At 35.0% G+C, this 17,989-nt stretch overlaps 1 protein-coding gene across 3 annotated transcripts; it reads right to left on the minus strand.

Annotated features, from left to right (window-relative positions):
- Positions 1-3,117: 3,117 nt before the first annotated feature.
- On the minus strand, positions 3,118-17,967 carry LOC132097766 (SRSF protein kinase 1-like). 3 transcript variants are annotated; one of them, XM_059503685.1, is made up of 16 exons: positions 17,846-17,967; positions 17,111-17,165; positions 15,764-15,891; positions 15,205-15,313; positions 15,019-15,106; positions 14,738-14,825; positions 14,364-14,470; positions 12,817-12,982; positions 12,586-12,611; positions 11,619-11,835; positions 11,123-11,470; positions 10,790-10,890; positions 10,228-10,335; positions 8,500-8,569; positions 6,337-6,429; positions 3,118-4,276 (listed from the first exon to the last, which is right to left on the minus strand). In XM_059503685.1, exons 1-16 carry the CDS (start codon positions 17,856-17,858, stop codon positions 4,092-4,094), a joined length of 1,902 nt encoding a protein of 633 aa, XP_059359668.1. In that variant the 5' UTR covers positions 17,859-17,967; the 3' UTR covers positions 3,118-4,091. The 3 variants fall into 3 exon arrangements, with proteins under 3 accessions (XP_059359668.1, XP_059359667.1, XP_059359669.1); XM_059503684.1 differs by lacking the exon at positions 6,337-6,429 and adding an exon at positions 5,720-5,812 and having other exon boundaries at positions 17,846-17,958; XM_059503686.1 differs by lacking the exons at positions 3,118-4,276; positions 6,337-6,429 and adding an exon at positions 7,148-7,454 and having other exon boundaries at positions 17,846-17,963.
- Positions 17,968-17,989: the final 22 nt, after the last annotated feature.

The following is a 17,989-nucleotide window of genomic DNA, read 5'->3' on the forward strand; positions in this document are numbered from 1 at the left end:
AGATGCTTCCAGCTCAAGAGGCTGCCAAAATCTACCACACCAATAATGTGAGAAATGCCAGGGCCATTGGCGTCCTGTGGGCCGTTTTCACCATATTCCTACATTATTACGGTGGTGGTCTTCATTCAGCCCTACTGGACTGGTGACAGTGTTAACACACCGCAGGCTGGATACTTTGGTCTTTTTACTACTCTATTTGTATTTGATTTTGGTTCGATCCCCTCTGGGGCTTTCAGGACAGCCATTCAGGTGTCTACCCTTAATACATAAATTAATAAACAACATTTTATATATATATGTTGTTTATTAATTTATGTATTAAGGGTAGACACCTGAATGGCTGTGAGGGACAGTCACACAGTCTTTTCAATAACATGTTGAAGGGAAAGGGGAAAAATCTTTATTATTTATTTACTAACTTTTTTTCTTTCTGCAGAAATAAAATCATATCTTTGGACAGAACTGTAACATAATTTACTTTTTTGACCTTAATCCATTTAAACTTTTAGATTAATTTCACAACATGTTTTCTGGCTCCAGGGAATATTTTGGAAAGACATAATTGAAGACACACAAGTCTCTTCTGCTCACCAAGCCTGCATTTATTTGATCCAAAGTACAGCAAAAACTGTAAAAATGTAGAACATTTTTACTATTAAAAAAAAAAAGTTTTCGATTTTCTATATGTAGCCTACTTTATTCCTGTGATTTCAAAGCTGAATTTTTTGCATCATTACTCCAGTCACATGATCCTTCAGAAATGATTCTAATATTCTGATTTGCTGCTCAAAAAAACATTTATTATTATTATTATGTTTAAAACAGCCGAGTAGAATATTTCAGGTTTCTTTGATGAATAGAATGTTCAGTAGAAAAGCATTTATCTGAAATAGAAATCTTTTGTAAAATTATAAATGTCTTTATCATCGCTTTTGATCAATTTAAATCATCCTTAATAAAAGTATTACATAGTTAAAAACCCCTTAACTGTCACTCACTTTTTTGAAGATAGACTTGAATGTGCATGATACAAACCAGAAAACATTTTGTAACATGATATTGATGTACCATTTACATGGTAATAAGTTTTCAGTTGATATATAATTTCTGATGATTTCTAAAATGTGACGGAGAAAAAGGAAACGAAGAAGTCATTTTTTTAAACAAAGGTCAAAACTCCTGTTATAATGTAGATTTTTGAGGGTGCACTTTTTTCATAAATTAATCCATTTTCCTACATAATTTTTAACAAAAAACATTGGTAAAATATATATTTGGGAGTCTTAGACCTTTCCAACGTTATATAGTTTGTCAAGATTAGATTAGATTAGATTTTAATATAGTGACGTGAACGTAGGCGTCCGTTGACAGTTAACAGCAAATCGGCATGTTAGAATGATTTCTGAAGGATCATGTGACACTCAAGACTGGCGTAATAATGCTGAAAATTAACTTATCACAGGAATAAATTACACTTTAAAATAAGAAGTCAAAAAATGTCATCTTTGCACTTGATGTTGTAGCTGTGTTGATGTGGCCGGGTTGTGTGATTTATCCGGAGGTAAAGCGGATGTGTGGCGAGCGGACGGACAAGTACACGCTGGTGAACTGCACCGTTCGCTGGGTTTATATTCTTGGCATTATCAGCGTCCTGGACGCAGCGTTACTGGCACTGCTTGCTTTCACTCTGGGCAACCGGCAAGACAAACTGCTGCCAGACGACTTTGAGGTGGAGAATAACTGTAAGAGAATCACTGCTTAAGGAATGATTTGGAGATTTATCAGAATGTATTCATTACTCTTAATTCAGAGCAGAACATGAAGTTACACTGACTTTGAGCTAGATAGATTCTAACTTTGAAAACACAGCCAGAATGTGCCGATGAATGTATTATTAATGTAAGATTAATAATAGAATTATCCATAAATAATATGGAAAAATAATACGTTTCTATACTAAATTATTTTTCATGACTATATTTAGGATGCACTATAACCTGTAAAAATACAAAATGCATGATTTTAGTGATGTTGTTTCCATTTGTTTATAGATAAAGCCTGAATCCAACAGATCTGAACTGCAGTAGGCATGGAACTGGAGATTCTTTAGTTAGTTAAAGGAAATGTATATATAAAAAATATTAATAAACCTGAATAAACTATAGTTTATTAATATTTTTATATATATAATTTCCTACAGAATTGGTGCAAATTGCCGTCCCACAAACAAAACTTTTTTTTAAAAAGCCTAATGCTAAACCTAAGTATTCAAATCTTAGAATTTATTGAAACCCACAATAATATTTAAAATATTAGTAAACTTAATATATATACAATCATCATTTATTGGGTACTTTCAACTGCGAGGTGGCTGTCTGAACCCTAACCCCTAAATTTCAATTCATTAAAAAATGATAGTAATATTTTTTATTACATTTTTTCCATTGTTGTTTTTAAAAGCATCTCTTAAGATTATTTTGAAAAGTTCAGTTTAAAAAGTATTTTATAATTTCTGTCAATTATAAAATGTATTAAAAAAATTTTTTAAAAAGTGATGTCACTTCCAAGACAGTATATGTTTCAGTCAATTGGACTGAGACTGATTTTAACCACAACCCTAAATTTATGATCAAAAAATATTTATACATCCCCCTCTCTCATAGCTACAAGTTGTATGTCCCATCATTTTGAGGTAAATGTGTTCAATGTAACACAATTTGAAAATCTGAATAGCAAGGTTTAAAATTATCCAAAACATCTAAACTTTCTGAAAATACAATATGAGAATGAACTGCACAATTACTAGAAATGTGTACCTTGGATATTATAAAATGTACATACATTCATACCTAAGGTTATAAAGTAAAATTGTCAATCCAGATTGACAACCACCGGTTCCGATGCATTTCATGTACTAAAATGTTAGCAAATAACAAAACATACACATTTGTTTTTGTGCACTCTTTACCTAATTTTTTTAGCAACAATTTAGCAACACAATTTTTTAATCTTAACTTTTAGCTGTACAAAAGATCAGTGCACATTACAATGAAAAGTAATCTGCTTATCACCTCCATTTTATAACATTTTAGGAAAACAGCAAATCAGACCCACATGTGCACCCATCTTCCAAATGCTTTATTAAAACACTTCTATCTATCTAAATAATCTTAGCTTAGATGCAATAGTAGGATTTATTTTAAAAACTGTACATGGCTGTAATATACAGATCAAAGCAAACTCTTTGGTACACATATATACAGACACACACGCATGCACATGCGTGCACACATAAATCATACATACAACACACTCACAAATGTTTCCCCCCCCCCCCCCCAAAATATCACTTTTTTTGGTGGCCCAGTTAGTCACTTTATGTGGACGCTTCTTGTACACAAAATGCACTGACCATGAGTGAGAAGACTTCAGCTCTTTAAAATCTAATCTGAGACAGACAAGATCAAAACCTACTGAACTAATAAACACACACACACACACACAGAGAAGACACTTGTATAGTAGAGAGAGAAACACAGAGTTGCGAATCTTAAAGCAAAACAGAAACATCTTAATTTATACTCTACAGTCATAAAGGTAAACTAAACAATTCCCTTTCCATAAACCACCATTCCTTTCCCACTCAAAAAACTATGAGTAACAAAATGATCTCTTGTGCATCGCACTGCAGTACGAGACGTCAGTTATCGGGAGGACTGGACTGCATCTCATGCTAGTACTGCAAAAAAAAAAAAAAAAAAACAGACCTCCATCTTCATTTTTTAAGAATTCAGAAAATACCTAAACAGGCTCCTCCTAGGTCTAAAATTCATCCTTTGCCAAAATAAAAGGGACGGCAGTGGGATCAAGATGGGTGTGATCCTCACCACTAAAAACCTCTCAACTCTGAAATAAATAATAATAATAAAAAGTAGAATTAAGCAGCTAGAACAAAAACAGACAGATTTACTATTCCTCTGGTGAGCCAAGTAAATGAAATCACTCAGATTAACATAAGAAAAATACTGGAAAGTGATCTGTTGCAGTTTCTTGAGTTCAGGGAGAGATGGCGCAGTGGCAGCTAGAGGCCCCTAGAGGGCAAGCCAAGGGTGTCGCAGACAGTCGGCAGCAGTGGCTCTTTTCTCTGGCAGGAGCTCCAGCATTGGAATCAGGAAATCAGTGAAGATCTCTGCCTCCTCCTGAGGCCACTCGTATTTATCCATTAGAACATCCATCAAACCCCACGGCTTCAGTTTAGTGATGTGCTTCAGCTCACCTACAGAAATCACACAATTAAGAGTCTAGGCTTCTCATTCCATGCAGTAGTATAGTACTGTTTTTTACCCCTTCTAACTTTCTGGCATTAACATGTTGCCCCACAAAGCCACATAAAATCAACATTAAACTTCATTTTAAAGTGATTAAAAAAATAAATTAAAAAAAACCTTTTCATTACAAAGACAAACTTTTTGGGAATAATAGGCACTGGTAAATTGTGTAGAAATGTGCATTAAATTCAAAATTCTGATTGCATGTTAACTGTAAAAAGTACGGAAATCTAAACGTTAAAAAAAAAACATCCATCAATGAGGCTTTGCTTAGAATTAGTTTGGGGTCGGGGCATTTTTTAAAATAATTTTCAGCAAACACATTAAATTGATCTAAAAGACTTTTACATTGTTCCATAGGATTTCCATTTAAAATAAATGCAGTTCTTTTTAACCATCATGGTTTCCACAAAACACTGAGCAGCATAACCATTTTCAACATTGACAAAAAATGCAGGCCTTGCAAAATGGCTAGCCTGATGTCCCGGGGCTACTGTGTTTTCCAGTCAGGTCACCAAAATGTATCACTGCTCTATCTTGAATAGTGAAATAAAATCCCACTGTATCTTTACATTAGATTGTCAGGTCTTAAAGGGCCAGCAGCTTATAAATACCTGCTGATGTCCGTGTCAGTAATGTTAATCAAACAACAAAACACTGCTTAGGCAAATATTAATCTCTATTTAATTTATACAGTAAACACTAGGCAGTGTTATTTTACACTTCTTACATTTCAGTGCCTGAAAACAAATGTTAGACGTAACTTTATTTGTAGCTTGGTTATATATTATTCATCTATGTTCTTATTTTAATACTGAGCATTCACTTGTCTTTAATACTGTTAGACTTTTTTTAGTTATGCTATTAGCTTTTTCTGTGGTATTGAAGAAATACTTTAAGTGTCCTTTAAATAAAAAAGAATACAAATTTGCTCACCAAAAGAATCTGATCTGTGACTCAAAACCTGTAATGTGATCCGAACCATGACATTTGTAATCTGTTGCACCCCTATAGTCTTGACTTGTTAATGAAGAAAAATACTTTCCAAACAAGTTAATTGAGTTGAAAATGATTCATGGGCACCAAAACAGCATATTAAATGATTTCTGAAGAATCATGTGACACTGTAGACTGGAGTAATGACTGCTGACAATTCACCTTTGCCATCACAGGAATAAATTATAATTTAAAATATAATGTAAAATATATTTTAAATTTTAATATTTCACAATATTATAGCTTTCACTGTCTTTTTAATCAAATAAATGCTGCCTTGGTGAAAAAAATGTTATCAACCCCAAACATTTGAACAGGAGTGTACATACTTGTTTTTAATAAAAGCATTATGGGTATAGGTATAAAATGCATTGCATTCATAATTGCCACATTACCTTTCTTGGTGAAAAACTCCTTGGAATATTTTCCAGTCAATATGAGTTTGCGTGGGACGGCCCCCAGCAGTTCAATGATCAAAGCAATGTGGTCTACCATCACACACAGAGAGTGTCGAGCAGGGAGGGGGTGGTGAGATAGAGGGGAGGACCACACATTGGACAACTTGATCAGATAGTGTTAATACAGTCATTCACCCATCCTGAGAGCAGAGAGACGAGAGGGAAAACAAGGAGACGCAACCATGTCCTGACAGCACAGACGGCAGTCACATAGTGATCTATTTTCACATCAGAGGTTCAGATGAAAGATTTCATGAAGAATTGGACTTGTGTAATGCAGAAGTGTTTTTGAGATTCTCCTGCCTCTGGTGGAGCTTCAAGCTAATTCAGTCATGCTGCAATTCAGTGGCTTTGAAGCTACAACAATTCATCTATTGTGATTAGGGCTGCCTCCGACTCGTAAGAAAGCATTCTTGTGAACAACTGGACATTTGCTGAAGATTTGAGCAAAACCTTCGGAAAAATGTTTTCAAAAAAAGTGTGACATGGCTGTGCTGTCAATGGAGCTGCTGGATCTCCTCTTTTCCCTTCAAATCCCTGACTGACAGGCGTACCTTTACAGCTGAAATATTCCTGTGAAAATTTCCCACTCAGAGCATAGTGGCGGGGGATATGCCCCAAAAGCTCAATAATCAGAGCTAGGTGGTCTGAGAGAGAGAGAGAGAGAGAGAGAGAGAGAGAGAGAGGGGAAAGACAGAGACAGAAAGAGAACATGATCATGGAATGGGGAAAGCAGAAAGAACATGGAGAGGATCCAAAAAGAAAAAAGGACAAACTCAAGGCAAATGACAGTGGGCCAGAATGAGAAATTACAAGCTGAACAGGGTGTTTTACATCAGTGTCTCCAGTCAGCATATACATATTTGATTCAGATGGAAATCCAGTTATATTTTTGCATTATGACCACTAAACCTTTGGGACACACCAACTATAAAGGGAACATTAAATATTACAATTCAGGTTAATACCACAGAACCGACAAAAAAAGATGACTGACTGACAGACAGAGACTAATTGTCGACCAATATGGATTTTTTTTTGATGGCAGGTACAGATAAATAAAATTTTAATTTTTTTAATTTTAAATTTTAATTTAGATAAAAGTAGATAATTTATTTATTTATTTATATATATATATATATATATATATATATATATACATATATATATATATATATATATATATATATACATATATATATACATATATATATATATATATATATATATATATATACATATATATATATATATATATATATATATACATATATACATATATATATATATATATATATACATATACATATATATATATATATATATATATATATATATTAGACCTTTGAATTTAATTTGAACTTTTTATATCATTCAACTTATAAAATATAGAAAAATAATAATTGTAAATGCTATTATAAAGACTAAACAATATAATAAATACATAAAAAACCCAACCCGACCACAGAGGCATGACTTGAAGGACACGAAGGATGGGATGGTGACAAAAAAAAAACATGGGACTCACAGACAGGCAATGTTCTCTATGCCAATAGGAAAATTCAATAGCTACCTTCCTCTTTGAGATGACTTAAACTGGAAGTAGTGTGATCTAATTCTGCTCACTCCATATTTAGGAAAATGACATCAGGTTATTCCAATGCAATGTGGTGTACCACAAGAGTCAGAACACAGCATGTTCTAAGCAGGAGCATAATGAATCATTACTGGTTTATAGCGGTCTCTCCAGTTTGACTTCTTGTCTGACCAGATTCTGCTAAATAACTTGCAGATATACAAATACAGTAAATTTAAGCACCACAATGCACAGTTTACAACCAGATGCTTAATCTATGGAACCTTTATACTTGTCAAATGCCATGCAATGATTCGCCTTTTAAATCAATAGAATAATCTGAAATTTTACTTGATAAGTAATGAGTAAATATAAAACCATCACATAGTGGCTCAAAACATGCCAATTCTGATCATGACTAACATAACTCCCAAATAATCTGTTAAAACAGCATTTACACTCCAGTGTAAACACAATTAGATCACAGATGACAAAATGCCTTAGAAACTGATAACACAGCTTGACTGACTGGTAATAAATTAGGTTTTAAGTTTACAAATTCTTCCTACACGCAATCAGTTTCTAAGGCATGCAAACTATGCATCTGTCTGTTTTTAGTCCATTTAGTTACAGAATCAACTAAGAATAAAAGACTAGGAGGAACAAAGAAACATGGGTCAATGAAAGAGTCAGAAGTAGTGGGCGAAAGGTGGAGGAGGAAGTGAATATGAAGAGGAAGTTTATAGAAGAGATAGGGTCTCCATGTGTTTTAACAGCAGGCTCTGATTGTTAGCAGGGAAATAACCACAGGATTACAAAACTCTTAAAGCACTGACATTTCACTACATATTAGAATTAAAGAAAAACAACATACACATATTAGAAATAAAGAAAACAACATACAATAAATAATTAATTAGGTATTTCAATTTAACTACATAGTGTCTGTAGTGAGATATTAATATGGCAATGTAAATTGTCAGTGACATTAAAACTGAAATCATTAGGTATTTCCTTTACTGTAGGTATGTACATGCATCTGTAATCCGGATGAATAATCTCTGTACCATCTTTCCTCAAATGTAATGCATGAAACATTCCGCATTTTTGTAATTTAGGCAGAGACAAAATATTGCATTACCTTCATCTCTGGAGTAATCTTCACCAGAGTGGGGCTCAAACAAATAATCACCAGTGGCCAATTCAAATGCCTGAAAAGAGAAAAAGTATCCGATATCAGGTCTGAATCATTACCAATTTGATTTACCTGATCTCACAACGGTGCCTGTCGATTTATGTACAGCAGTTCAGAGTATGAAAAGACAATGCAGAAAAGCTGAGTAGATTTGGCGGAAAACAAAACTTGAAATGCACTATAGCATCAATAAATATAGCCTTCGTGCTTTTTTAAATGTGGAACTAGCCACAGCTAGACAGACCTTTTTCTCATACCTCATAAACAGTAACTTAAACAGCACTCTTTTTTGCTACTGTTGAGAGACTGACAAACAAACGGAAAAAAAAAAAAAAAACTTAACTTCTGATTCTGGCAAAATATCAGTGATGGTACTACTGAATCTCAGTGCTGCATTTGCCACTGTCGATCATAACATACTTCTACAGAGACTTGAAAACTGGGTCAGGCTTTCTGGGATGGTACTCAAATGGTTCAGGCCATACTCAGAAGGGAGAGGTTACTATGTGAATATAGAAGAGCATAAGTCCAAGTGAACGTCCATGACATGTGGGGTCCCACAAGGCTCAATTCTTGCACCGCTCTTGTTTAGCCTGTATATGCTCCCACTAAAGTCAAATAATGAGAGAGAACAAATTGGCTATATGCTGATGATACCCAGAATCTTAATCGCCAAATGACTACACTCCCATTGTACTGATGAAATTGTACATGTACTGATGAAATTAACAGTTGGATGTGCCAAGTCATTGCATTTGGAAACAAAGATGAAGTGCTCAAGGTGAATGCATACTTTCACTCTAGGGGTCTAACAACTAAAAATCAAGTCAGGAATCTTGGTGAGATTCTGGAGACAGACCTTAGTTTCAGTAGTCATGTCAAAGCAGTAACTAAATCAGCATACTATCATCTAAAAAACATTAGATGTTTTGTTTCCAGTCAAGACTTGGAGAAACTTGTTCATGCCTTTATCACAAGCAGAGTAGACTATTGTAATGGTCTCCTCACCGGCCTTCCAAAGAAGACCATTAGACAGCTGCAACTCATCCAGAATGCTGCTGCCAGAAATCTGAGTATATTACACCAGTCCTCAGGACACTGGCTTCCAGTTAAATTTAGAATTGATTTTAAAGTACTTTTACTTGTTTATAAATCACTCAATGACCTAGGACCAAAATACATAGCAGATATGTTTAATGAATATAAACCTAACACACCACTCAGATCATAACGGATCGAGTCAGTTAGAAATACCAAGGGTTCACACAAAACAAAGGGAGTCTGCTTCTAGTTATTATGCCACCCGCAGTTGGAGACAGCTTCCAGAAGATATCAAATATGCTAAAACATTACTCAGATTTAAAATGCAGACTCAAAACTCATCTGTTTAACTGCATTTATTGAATGAGCACTGTGCAATGTCCGAACTGATTGCACTCTATTTTATGTACAATCTTTTTCTATTCTTAATGGTTTCAAATTCATTTTTAACCTTTTAAATCCTTTTCAAAGGTTTTAAATTCCTTGTTTGATTGTTGTGATTTTTTTTTCTTCTCTTTTACGTAAAGCACTTTTAATTACCAATGTGTATTAAATGTGCTATATAAATAAACCTGCCTTGCCTAGAAGTAATGCAAATTTAACAAACTGATCAGATCATGTGTTGCTTCTCACCATGCAGGCTGTGCTCCATATGTCAGCGGGTGTGCTGTACCCCGATCCCAGCAGCACCTCCAGAGATCGGTACTGCCGGGTCTGAATGTCTTCAGTAAAGTGCTTGTGCTGAAAAGCAGAAAAATCATAGCAATACTCAGCTCTGGACAAAGTCAGATTATTCAATTTATTAAAAGATGAAATCAACTTCTAGATTTAATAAACGTCTGTGCACCATTTATCAGTCCACCAAATAAACTTACACTAACATTCAACCCATGGGTGCTGGTAAGATTGTTTTAAGGTTTTGATATATATACATATATATACATACATACATACATATATATATATATATATATATATATATATATATATATATATATATATGATACAATTATATATACAGTAAAACCAGTAATATTGTGAAATATTACGATTTCAAATAACTTTATTTTATTCCTGTGATGGCTAAACATAATTTTCATCATTCATTACTCATATTACTTTAGTATTAGGTATTCCTTCAAAAATCTTTCTTATTTGCGTTTTACAGATAAATGACTACAATTAAGATTCTTACCACCCAGCAGGCATTGCCAAGGTCAGCAATCTTGACCTTGATTTTGTCTGCATTAATTGGCTCCAGTGGATTGACCAATAGGCTTCCAGATGACAACTTATCTGGAAGAGGAAGAAAAAGCTCAACAAAAACAGACATGTGGTCACTATAAACTTTCATTGTAAAATTACTCAAAAATTCTGTGTTTACCTGAAAATAATAGAATTGCAGTTTAGAAACGACACGAGGATAAACAAATAATGACACTTTTTACATTTTTTATGTGAACTATCCCTTTAATGTAAAAATCCTATTAATTTTAATCCTCTTAAAAGCCATAGAAAATTCACTAACCGTCCTTTAGCTTATCCTTGTTCTGTTCCCTGGCTCTAGTTCTAGTCTTTTGCTGATCTTTCTCTCCGGGTGTCAGCTCTCCCTCCTCTGGCTGCTCTCGTCCTGAGGTGCCATTACTGTAGCAGGCCTGGTCCAGTTCAGGGGACTCTGCCCCATTGCAGTACTCGTACATGCTTTGAGCAGTGTCTTCTGGGCCTGTGTTTGCATTATGGTCGTCCTCCTGTTGCAGCTGGCCATGTCGCTGGTCTCCTTGATCATCCTCCTCAGGTTGTGTTTGACTGGAGTGCATACAGCCGTTACAGTTGACCTCAAGTGAAGCATCAGAGGTTAGTCTCTCTCTAGGCCCCACTGTTACACGAGATTCAGAGAAATAGAAATATGTTTGCGAAGTGTTAATAGCAGCTGATTTGTATGGAATCACAAATAATAGCAAATTCTAAACAACTTTAATTAACACTAGCACTATAAAATATTATTGATACAAATAGAAGCTAACTTATTGTGTCCTCAGTAGCAATGTCCTGCAGTGACGCTTGTCTGAGTGGGGCACAGGAGGGGGATTTGGGGGATTCTGGGTCATCCTCCTCTTCCTCTCTGCCTTCAGGCCCAATCTCCATTTCCTCCAAGTCCATAATGCACTTCTCCAGGAGCTCCGCTTGACGCTTCTGCTTCTTCTTTAGTTTCTTTTTTTTGTTTTTTGACATTTTTGGTGCCTGAGGAAGAGCAAGATGGGTAATCATCTTAATGCTAAAAAGCAAAAGCATTTTGTTGACAGCTGAAATATTCCAGGTTATTTGACAATTATGCATACACTACCATGCAAACACTTGTTTTTTTCCAAGATGTTTTTGAAACATGACTCTCAGTCTTAACACGGAAGCATTTATGTGGTTAAAAACAGTGATATTGAGAAATAATACTACTACTTAAAAGAGGCGTTTTCGATTTTAAAACATTTTCAAAAGTAATTAATTCTTATAATGGCAAAGTTGAATTTTCAGCAGCCTATACCCCAGTCTTCAGAGTCACAAGATTCTTCAGAAATAATTATAATATGCTCATTTGCTGCTCAAGAAAAATGTATTACTATAAATGCTGAAAACATGTAATGCTTTATATTTTTGTGGAAACTATGACATTTTTTGATTTGTTTTTTTGTATTCTTTGATGAACACTTTTTTTTTTATTTATTTAAATCATTTGTAACATTATAAATGCCTTCCTAGTCACGTGGGCAAAATATTAAGTTGCAAATACCCCAGAACATTCCTGGAATTGGGAACGACAGCTCAAGATTATATTCCGAGAACTACAGAAAGAATGATAATAACTGAATAGTTTTCTTCAGGACATTAAGGTTAATATAAGGTGATATAAATATAAGGTATTAAGGTGAAAATAAAACAATTAAATTTTTCAAAAATGAAAGGCATAAAAACATTTGCTAAAGAAGGAAAATATACCTGTTTAGGCGCTGGGGCAGTGCTCACTGGAAGATAAAGAACAACACAACAATTTTAAGAGAAGTATGCTAGAGGGTAAGAAAGCTAACCAACAAGTTGTATTAATGAGAGAATGTGGACTGGCTAAACAAAAACTAGTGGGGAAAAGTTGACATAATCATTCGAAACTGACTGAAGCCATGTAATAAGTATCCTTCATCATGAGTGAGTGAGTTAGCAGAGCTGCTGTACCTGCTGACCCAGATGGAGGGGGAGCACCAGCTTTCTGCCACTCAGTGGCTTCTGCAGCCAACCGCCTGATATACAGCTCATCCACATTCATGAGAATGTTCTCTGGTTTAATATCTGTGTGGATGATTTGACACTTGGTGTGCAGGTAATCCAGACCTTGAAGAACCTGAGAGATTTCAAAAACAGAGACAGAAATGTCATAATTACATTGTTAATATTATTAATGTTTTTTCACAGTTCTCTAAAACAGGTAATCCTGATTGCTTCTGATTCTAACTTTGTTTTTAAAAGAAGTCTCTTAAGCCAGTGTTATAATTTCCACGTCTGCGAGTCCGCTATGGTAGGCGTGACGGAAAAAATGTGATCGGAGAGTGTGTGTGGAGGCTCTGAGTGCACGACTGTGTGCCTTCCATTTTTTGTCAGTAGGTTTCAAAAGCACCATTGCACATGGCGAAGGCTGTTTGAAGAAGCCCATTGCTACTCGAACTAGTACAATCTGTCAATAAAACAATATAAAGACAGCCAGATGTGCAATAATTCTGGGCTATTTTTTGTCCTCATGTATATTGCAAAGCGGACCATCAGCATACGTTTTCGGTAGTATAAATACAAATAGTCAGTGCTGTCCACGTACGGGTCCAGATTGCTCATGCGGAAAGTATAAGACAGGCTTTATGCTCACTAAGGCTGCATTTATTTGATTAAAAATACAGCAAAACAGTACTATTTTGAAATATTACCACAATTTAAAAGAACTTATTCTTTTAACCTGTTAACTGTCACCCCGTCCTGTATACGGGACGCCTACGTTGACTATACTATATTACAATCAAATCTAATCTAATCTTGACAAACTATATATCGTTGGAATGGTCTAAGACTCCCAAATATATATTTTACCAATATTTTTTGTTAAAAATTATATAGGAAAAGTAATAGATTAATTTATGACAAGAGTGCACCCTCAGAAATCTACATTACAAAAGGAGTTTTGACCTTTGTTTAAAAAAAAAACTTCCTCGTTGCCTTTTTCTCTATCACATTTTAGAAATCATCAGAAGTTATATATCACTTGAAAACATAAAATCTCAAAATTTATCCTTTAAAACCCATTTTAAAATCAGACATTGCATTACCATGTAAATGGCACATCAAAATCATGTTACAAAATGTTTTCAGTCATGAATTATAAAAATTTAGGCTTGTATCATGCACATTCAAGTCTATCTTCAAAAACGTGAGTGACAGTTAACAGGTTAAGAACTTAAGACTTTTTTGACAGTCATGTACATCATCCCTTATAAACATGTCTGTTCTCATGGTTTTATTAAAAAAAAAAAAAGATGATGTGATAGATGTGACAGAAACTAAACATGCTTTTGTTATCAAATCATTCTGAATTTTTAATACAACAAAAATGTTCAGCAAGACTGTAAACCCAAAATAAATTATCTGTAACTGATCCACTGAATCCAGGACAGCAGTTAATTAGTCAAACCATAATTACGTGAACACCGATCTGGTTTTGCGGTGACGAGCTGTGTTACCTGTCGAATGATGCTCTTGACACAGGGCAGAGGTAAGCCTTGATAGTTGGACTTGATAATCCATTTAAGCAAGTGGTGTCCTAAAACCTCAAACACCATGCAGACATCTGAAAGGTCAAGTAAAGGTTCAACGCTTTTAAAACAGAAAAAGCTGTTGATAGAAATAAGTGTAGAAGTTCTAACAAACATGAAAACCATAATACCAGGATAGCTTCTCTCAGTATAATCACTACAACGCAACAACTGTTTCAATGTGCCTTTGTAAAAGAATTTGGGGTATCTTAAAATAGCATGGGACACCTGCTTGAAGACTTCTTAACCCATTTTCTTTCTCACACACAGACACACTTAACATTCTTCATATTCAAGGATACGAGTCCCATTGACCCCTGAGATCTTGAAGTCATCCAGTAGCTGCACAACCATCTCTCTGTTCGGATCATCAGGGTCTGTATTTCTGACCTGGAAACAAAACAAAACAATATAATATCAATAATATCTGGATTTAGATTCAAATTAATTAAAATAACTGATTAAAAATTATTAGGATTCGATTAGAATTAGTCTACATTTCACTGTTTCATTGTTTTTGCCTTTTCTTTTTCTGAAATGATTATTTAAAGCGTTTAATTTTTAGTGGTTTCTTGATACTTACAGATCTGAGTAGCTTTATTTCATCCAGAGCTGTTTCAGTGTAATGCTCTGCACTCTTTACCACCTTCATTGCAACAAACCGCTTCCCTCTGCAGAGAAGGAAAGAATGAAGAGGAAAAACTGTATAATGCACATGTGATTCTAGCATATTATAGTGTTGTGTTATTCAAAATGACAAAGCTCTTACTGGATGTCCCAGGCCAGCCACACAGTGGAGAAATGCCCCCATCCCAGCTTCCGGATCACATGGTATTTACTATTGAATAGGTCCCCTATTTTCACATGGTGATATCCTCCTAACCAAAGAAGAACAGCAATTCAGACAGCTCATCGATTGTCCTTTAGGGCTGGTTTGATTGTCATTTTGTTAGGGACTGATTTTAAGCAATCAATTTAAAGGATGTTTAAACCAAAAATATAAATTTTTATACACTTCCCTTTTAAAATCACATAGATATTTGAAACATACAGTGATAGGGGTATAAACAGAGGATGATGACATTCCTGTATTTACAGTACAAAATATCCATTACTTTTGCAGTTTACAGTAGTTATGTGTAGCACTTCTAAGAAGAAATTGTAGCTTCATCAACAGAAAAAACAACAACTGTGAAACAAGGAAGTGCTTCTAGTCCTTTTAGTTTTCTCAGACTGAGCTTGTCATTTCAGCAATTTTAAGTCTAGTCTATAATAATCAAGCTGTAACTTCTGCTGTCAAAAATAACTTCTAGAGCTTTGTCTCCAACCTTTGCAATAGTCATTAGGATCTTCTTGCTCTTCATCATCAGAGCCGAGGATTTCCTCATCGGGCTCCTGTATCTGGGTCTCTGTAGGGGGCTGCTGTAGTGATGCCCCGCGTGGAGGATGTGCTGGCCTGAGGGATGACAGTACATTTCATTTAGGTCAATGGACACACATTAAAGTATAGTCTATATAGGGCGGTCCTCTAACAGTATAAACACTCACAGAGCCAAACATCTTACATAATTCTCTTTGATGCTGATTTCACATAATATTTTCTGACAACCGTCTCATGCGATTGAGATTTTTCACACGCTACAGTCACATAGACTAAATTTTACTACATAAAAACACCTTCAATGAGCTCACAGAATAACCAAACTCGACTGACCTGAATAAAGCAGCTAATAATCTTAGAATAAATGAAACCGATGTTGCAATTATAACTAAAATTTTGGTATCCTGATTTGTAAAAAATTGGCATTGTTGGTTCCAAGAAACTTTCCATTCCACAAAATGTTCTTTATAGTGAAAAAAATGGGGGGGTTTTTTAGATCATTCAAATATTCTTTACACTAAAAAAAAAGATTCTTTTAATAACTTTTGAACTGAGAGGTCGATTGGGGAACCAAAAATTATTAATCTATGGCCAAATCTCCTTTTGGTACCATATGTATTAAGAGTGTAAATAAACTTGACATGTTAAAAAATAAATAAAACAAAATGTAAAAATCTTTTTTTAAACTTCATCTGAATTTAAATTAAAAAAAAAAACACAATGTGCACACAGCTAGTGTTTCGGTTTCTACCGCATAAGACCCTTTGTTAAATACAATGCTGACAAATAAAAAAGAAAAGTTTCAATGCATTTCACAGACTGCATGTATGCATGCTTGGTTTAACTAATGCAAGAAAAACACCTGTGTCTTACATCACAAAAACTAAGTGAAAGAAAGTGCAACTTGATACTCTGCATGCCAAAAAGATAACTTAATTTACAGAAATGTTAAGAGATATTATCAAATGAACATGGTTCAACAACTAAAACTTAATAATCAGAGTAAACTCAAGATAACTCATTCTGTACACATCAAAACAGTGGCACCTAACAGAGACAGCATTTAACATCCTTCTTAGCAACTTCCAGAACATCATAAATAAAAGCCAACAGACAGAATCCCATATTATGATTCCTTACCCAGAAAACAGTTTAACTATGCACAACCCAGTATACATTTAGGCAGTCCTTCTTAGGTCTAGTCTAACACTGTCATTTTGTTAATTAAAACGAACACCCAAATAAATAGAAACTAGCAAGAAAAAAAAACCAAGAGAATAAAGCACAAACTCACTTCTTGGTCGACTTCTTGGCTTTGGCCCTTTTCTTCCTCGCCTGAAGTGCCAGAACTGGTGTGACAAATGAAGTGCAACATACGACAATGAAACTATTAATTTAAGAAAATACCACTTAAACTCAGTTATTCAAAAACAGCCAAACATAGCCTGAAATAATACAGGACACACACATACCGGAGATAGTAATCTTATGTAATGCACATAAACAATACACAGCTGGGTGTTTACAATAGTGTGACAGGAACTGAGCCCTTTACATGAGTGCAGACGTGGCTCTTTAATAACATGCATTTTTCATCTGTTTTTATAACGCCAAAAACGAGGCTGTAGGAAATGAATTCCTGAAGTTTCCACGACAGCAAAGAGGAAAGCAGACGATTTCCACTCTCATCCAGCTGATACGTGCACGCGCCTACTCATAAGATTAACGTCTAACATTATCTATCAAAAGAAAAGCGAAATCGCTTAAAGTGAAGACGATACAAACCGACAGTAAAACATGCCTCTGGGGCGTGATGAAAGTAAATTTAGATCACTTCATCTGCAGACTGACTGGCTACATGCTAACGCTAAAGACACCAGCCCATGCGTCCCAGTACAAGGCAAAATGTGCCTTTATGCTTTAATATTACACTACTCGTTTGAGTCAGAACGTACGTTAGTCACCTTGCCTAATGTATAAACGTTATAGCTTCAAAACAGGCAAATAATAAAGTCAAAGAAGAGATTACCTTTTCTCTCCATGTTGGCCCCTTATTTGGCGGCTTGGCTGGCCCTGCGCATGCGCGCACCTGCGGGCACGCGCGACTTGACTTGCGCGTTCACAGTGCAAAATGTCATATATTTTTTCTTTTTTCGTCACAGCACATTTTTAA

Source organism: Carassius carassius, chromosome 21, assembly GCF_963082965.1.
Source record: "Carassius carassius chromosome 21, fCarCar2.1, whole genome shotgun sequence".
Classification (NCBI taxonomy): domain Eukaryota; kingdom Metazoa; phylum Chordata; class Actinopteri; order Cypriniformes; family Cyprinidae; genus Carassius; species Carassius carassius.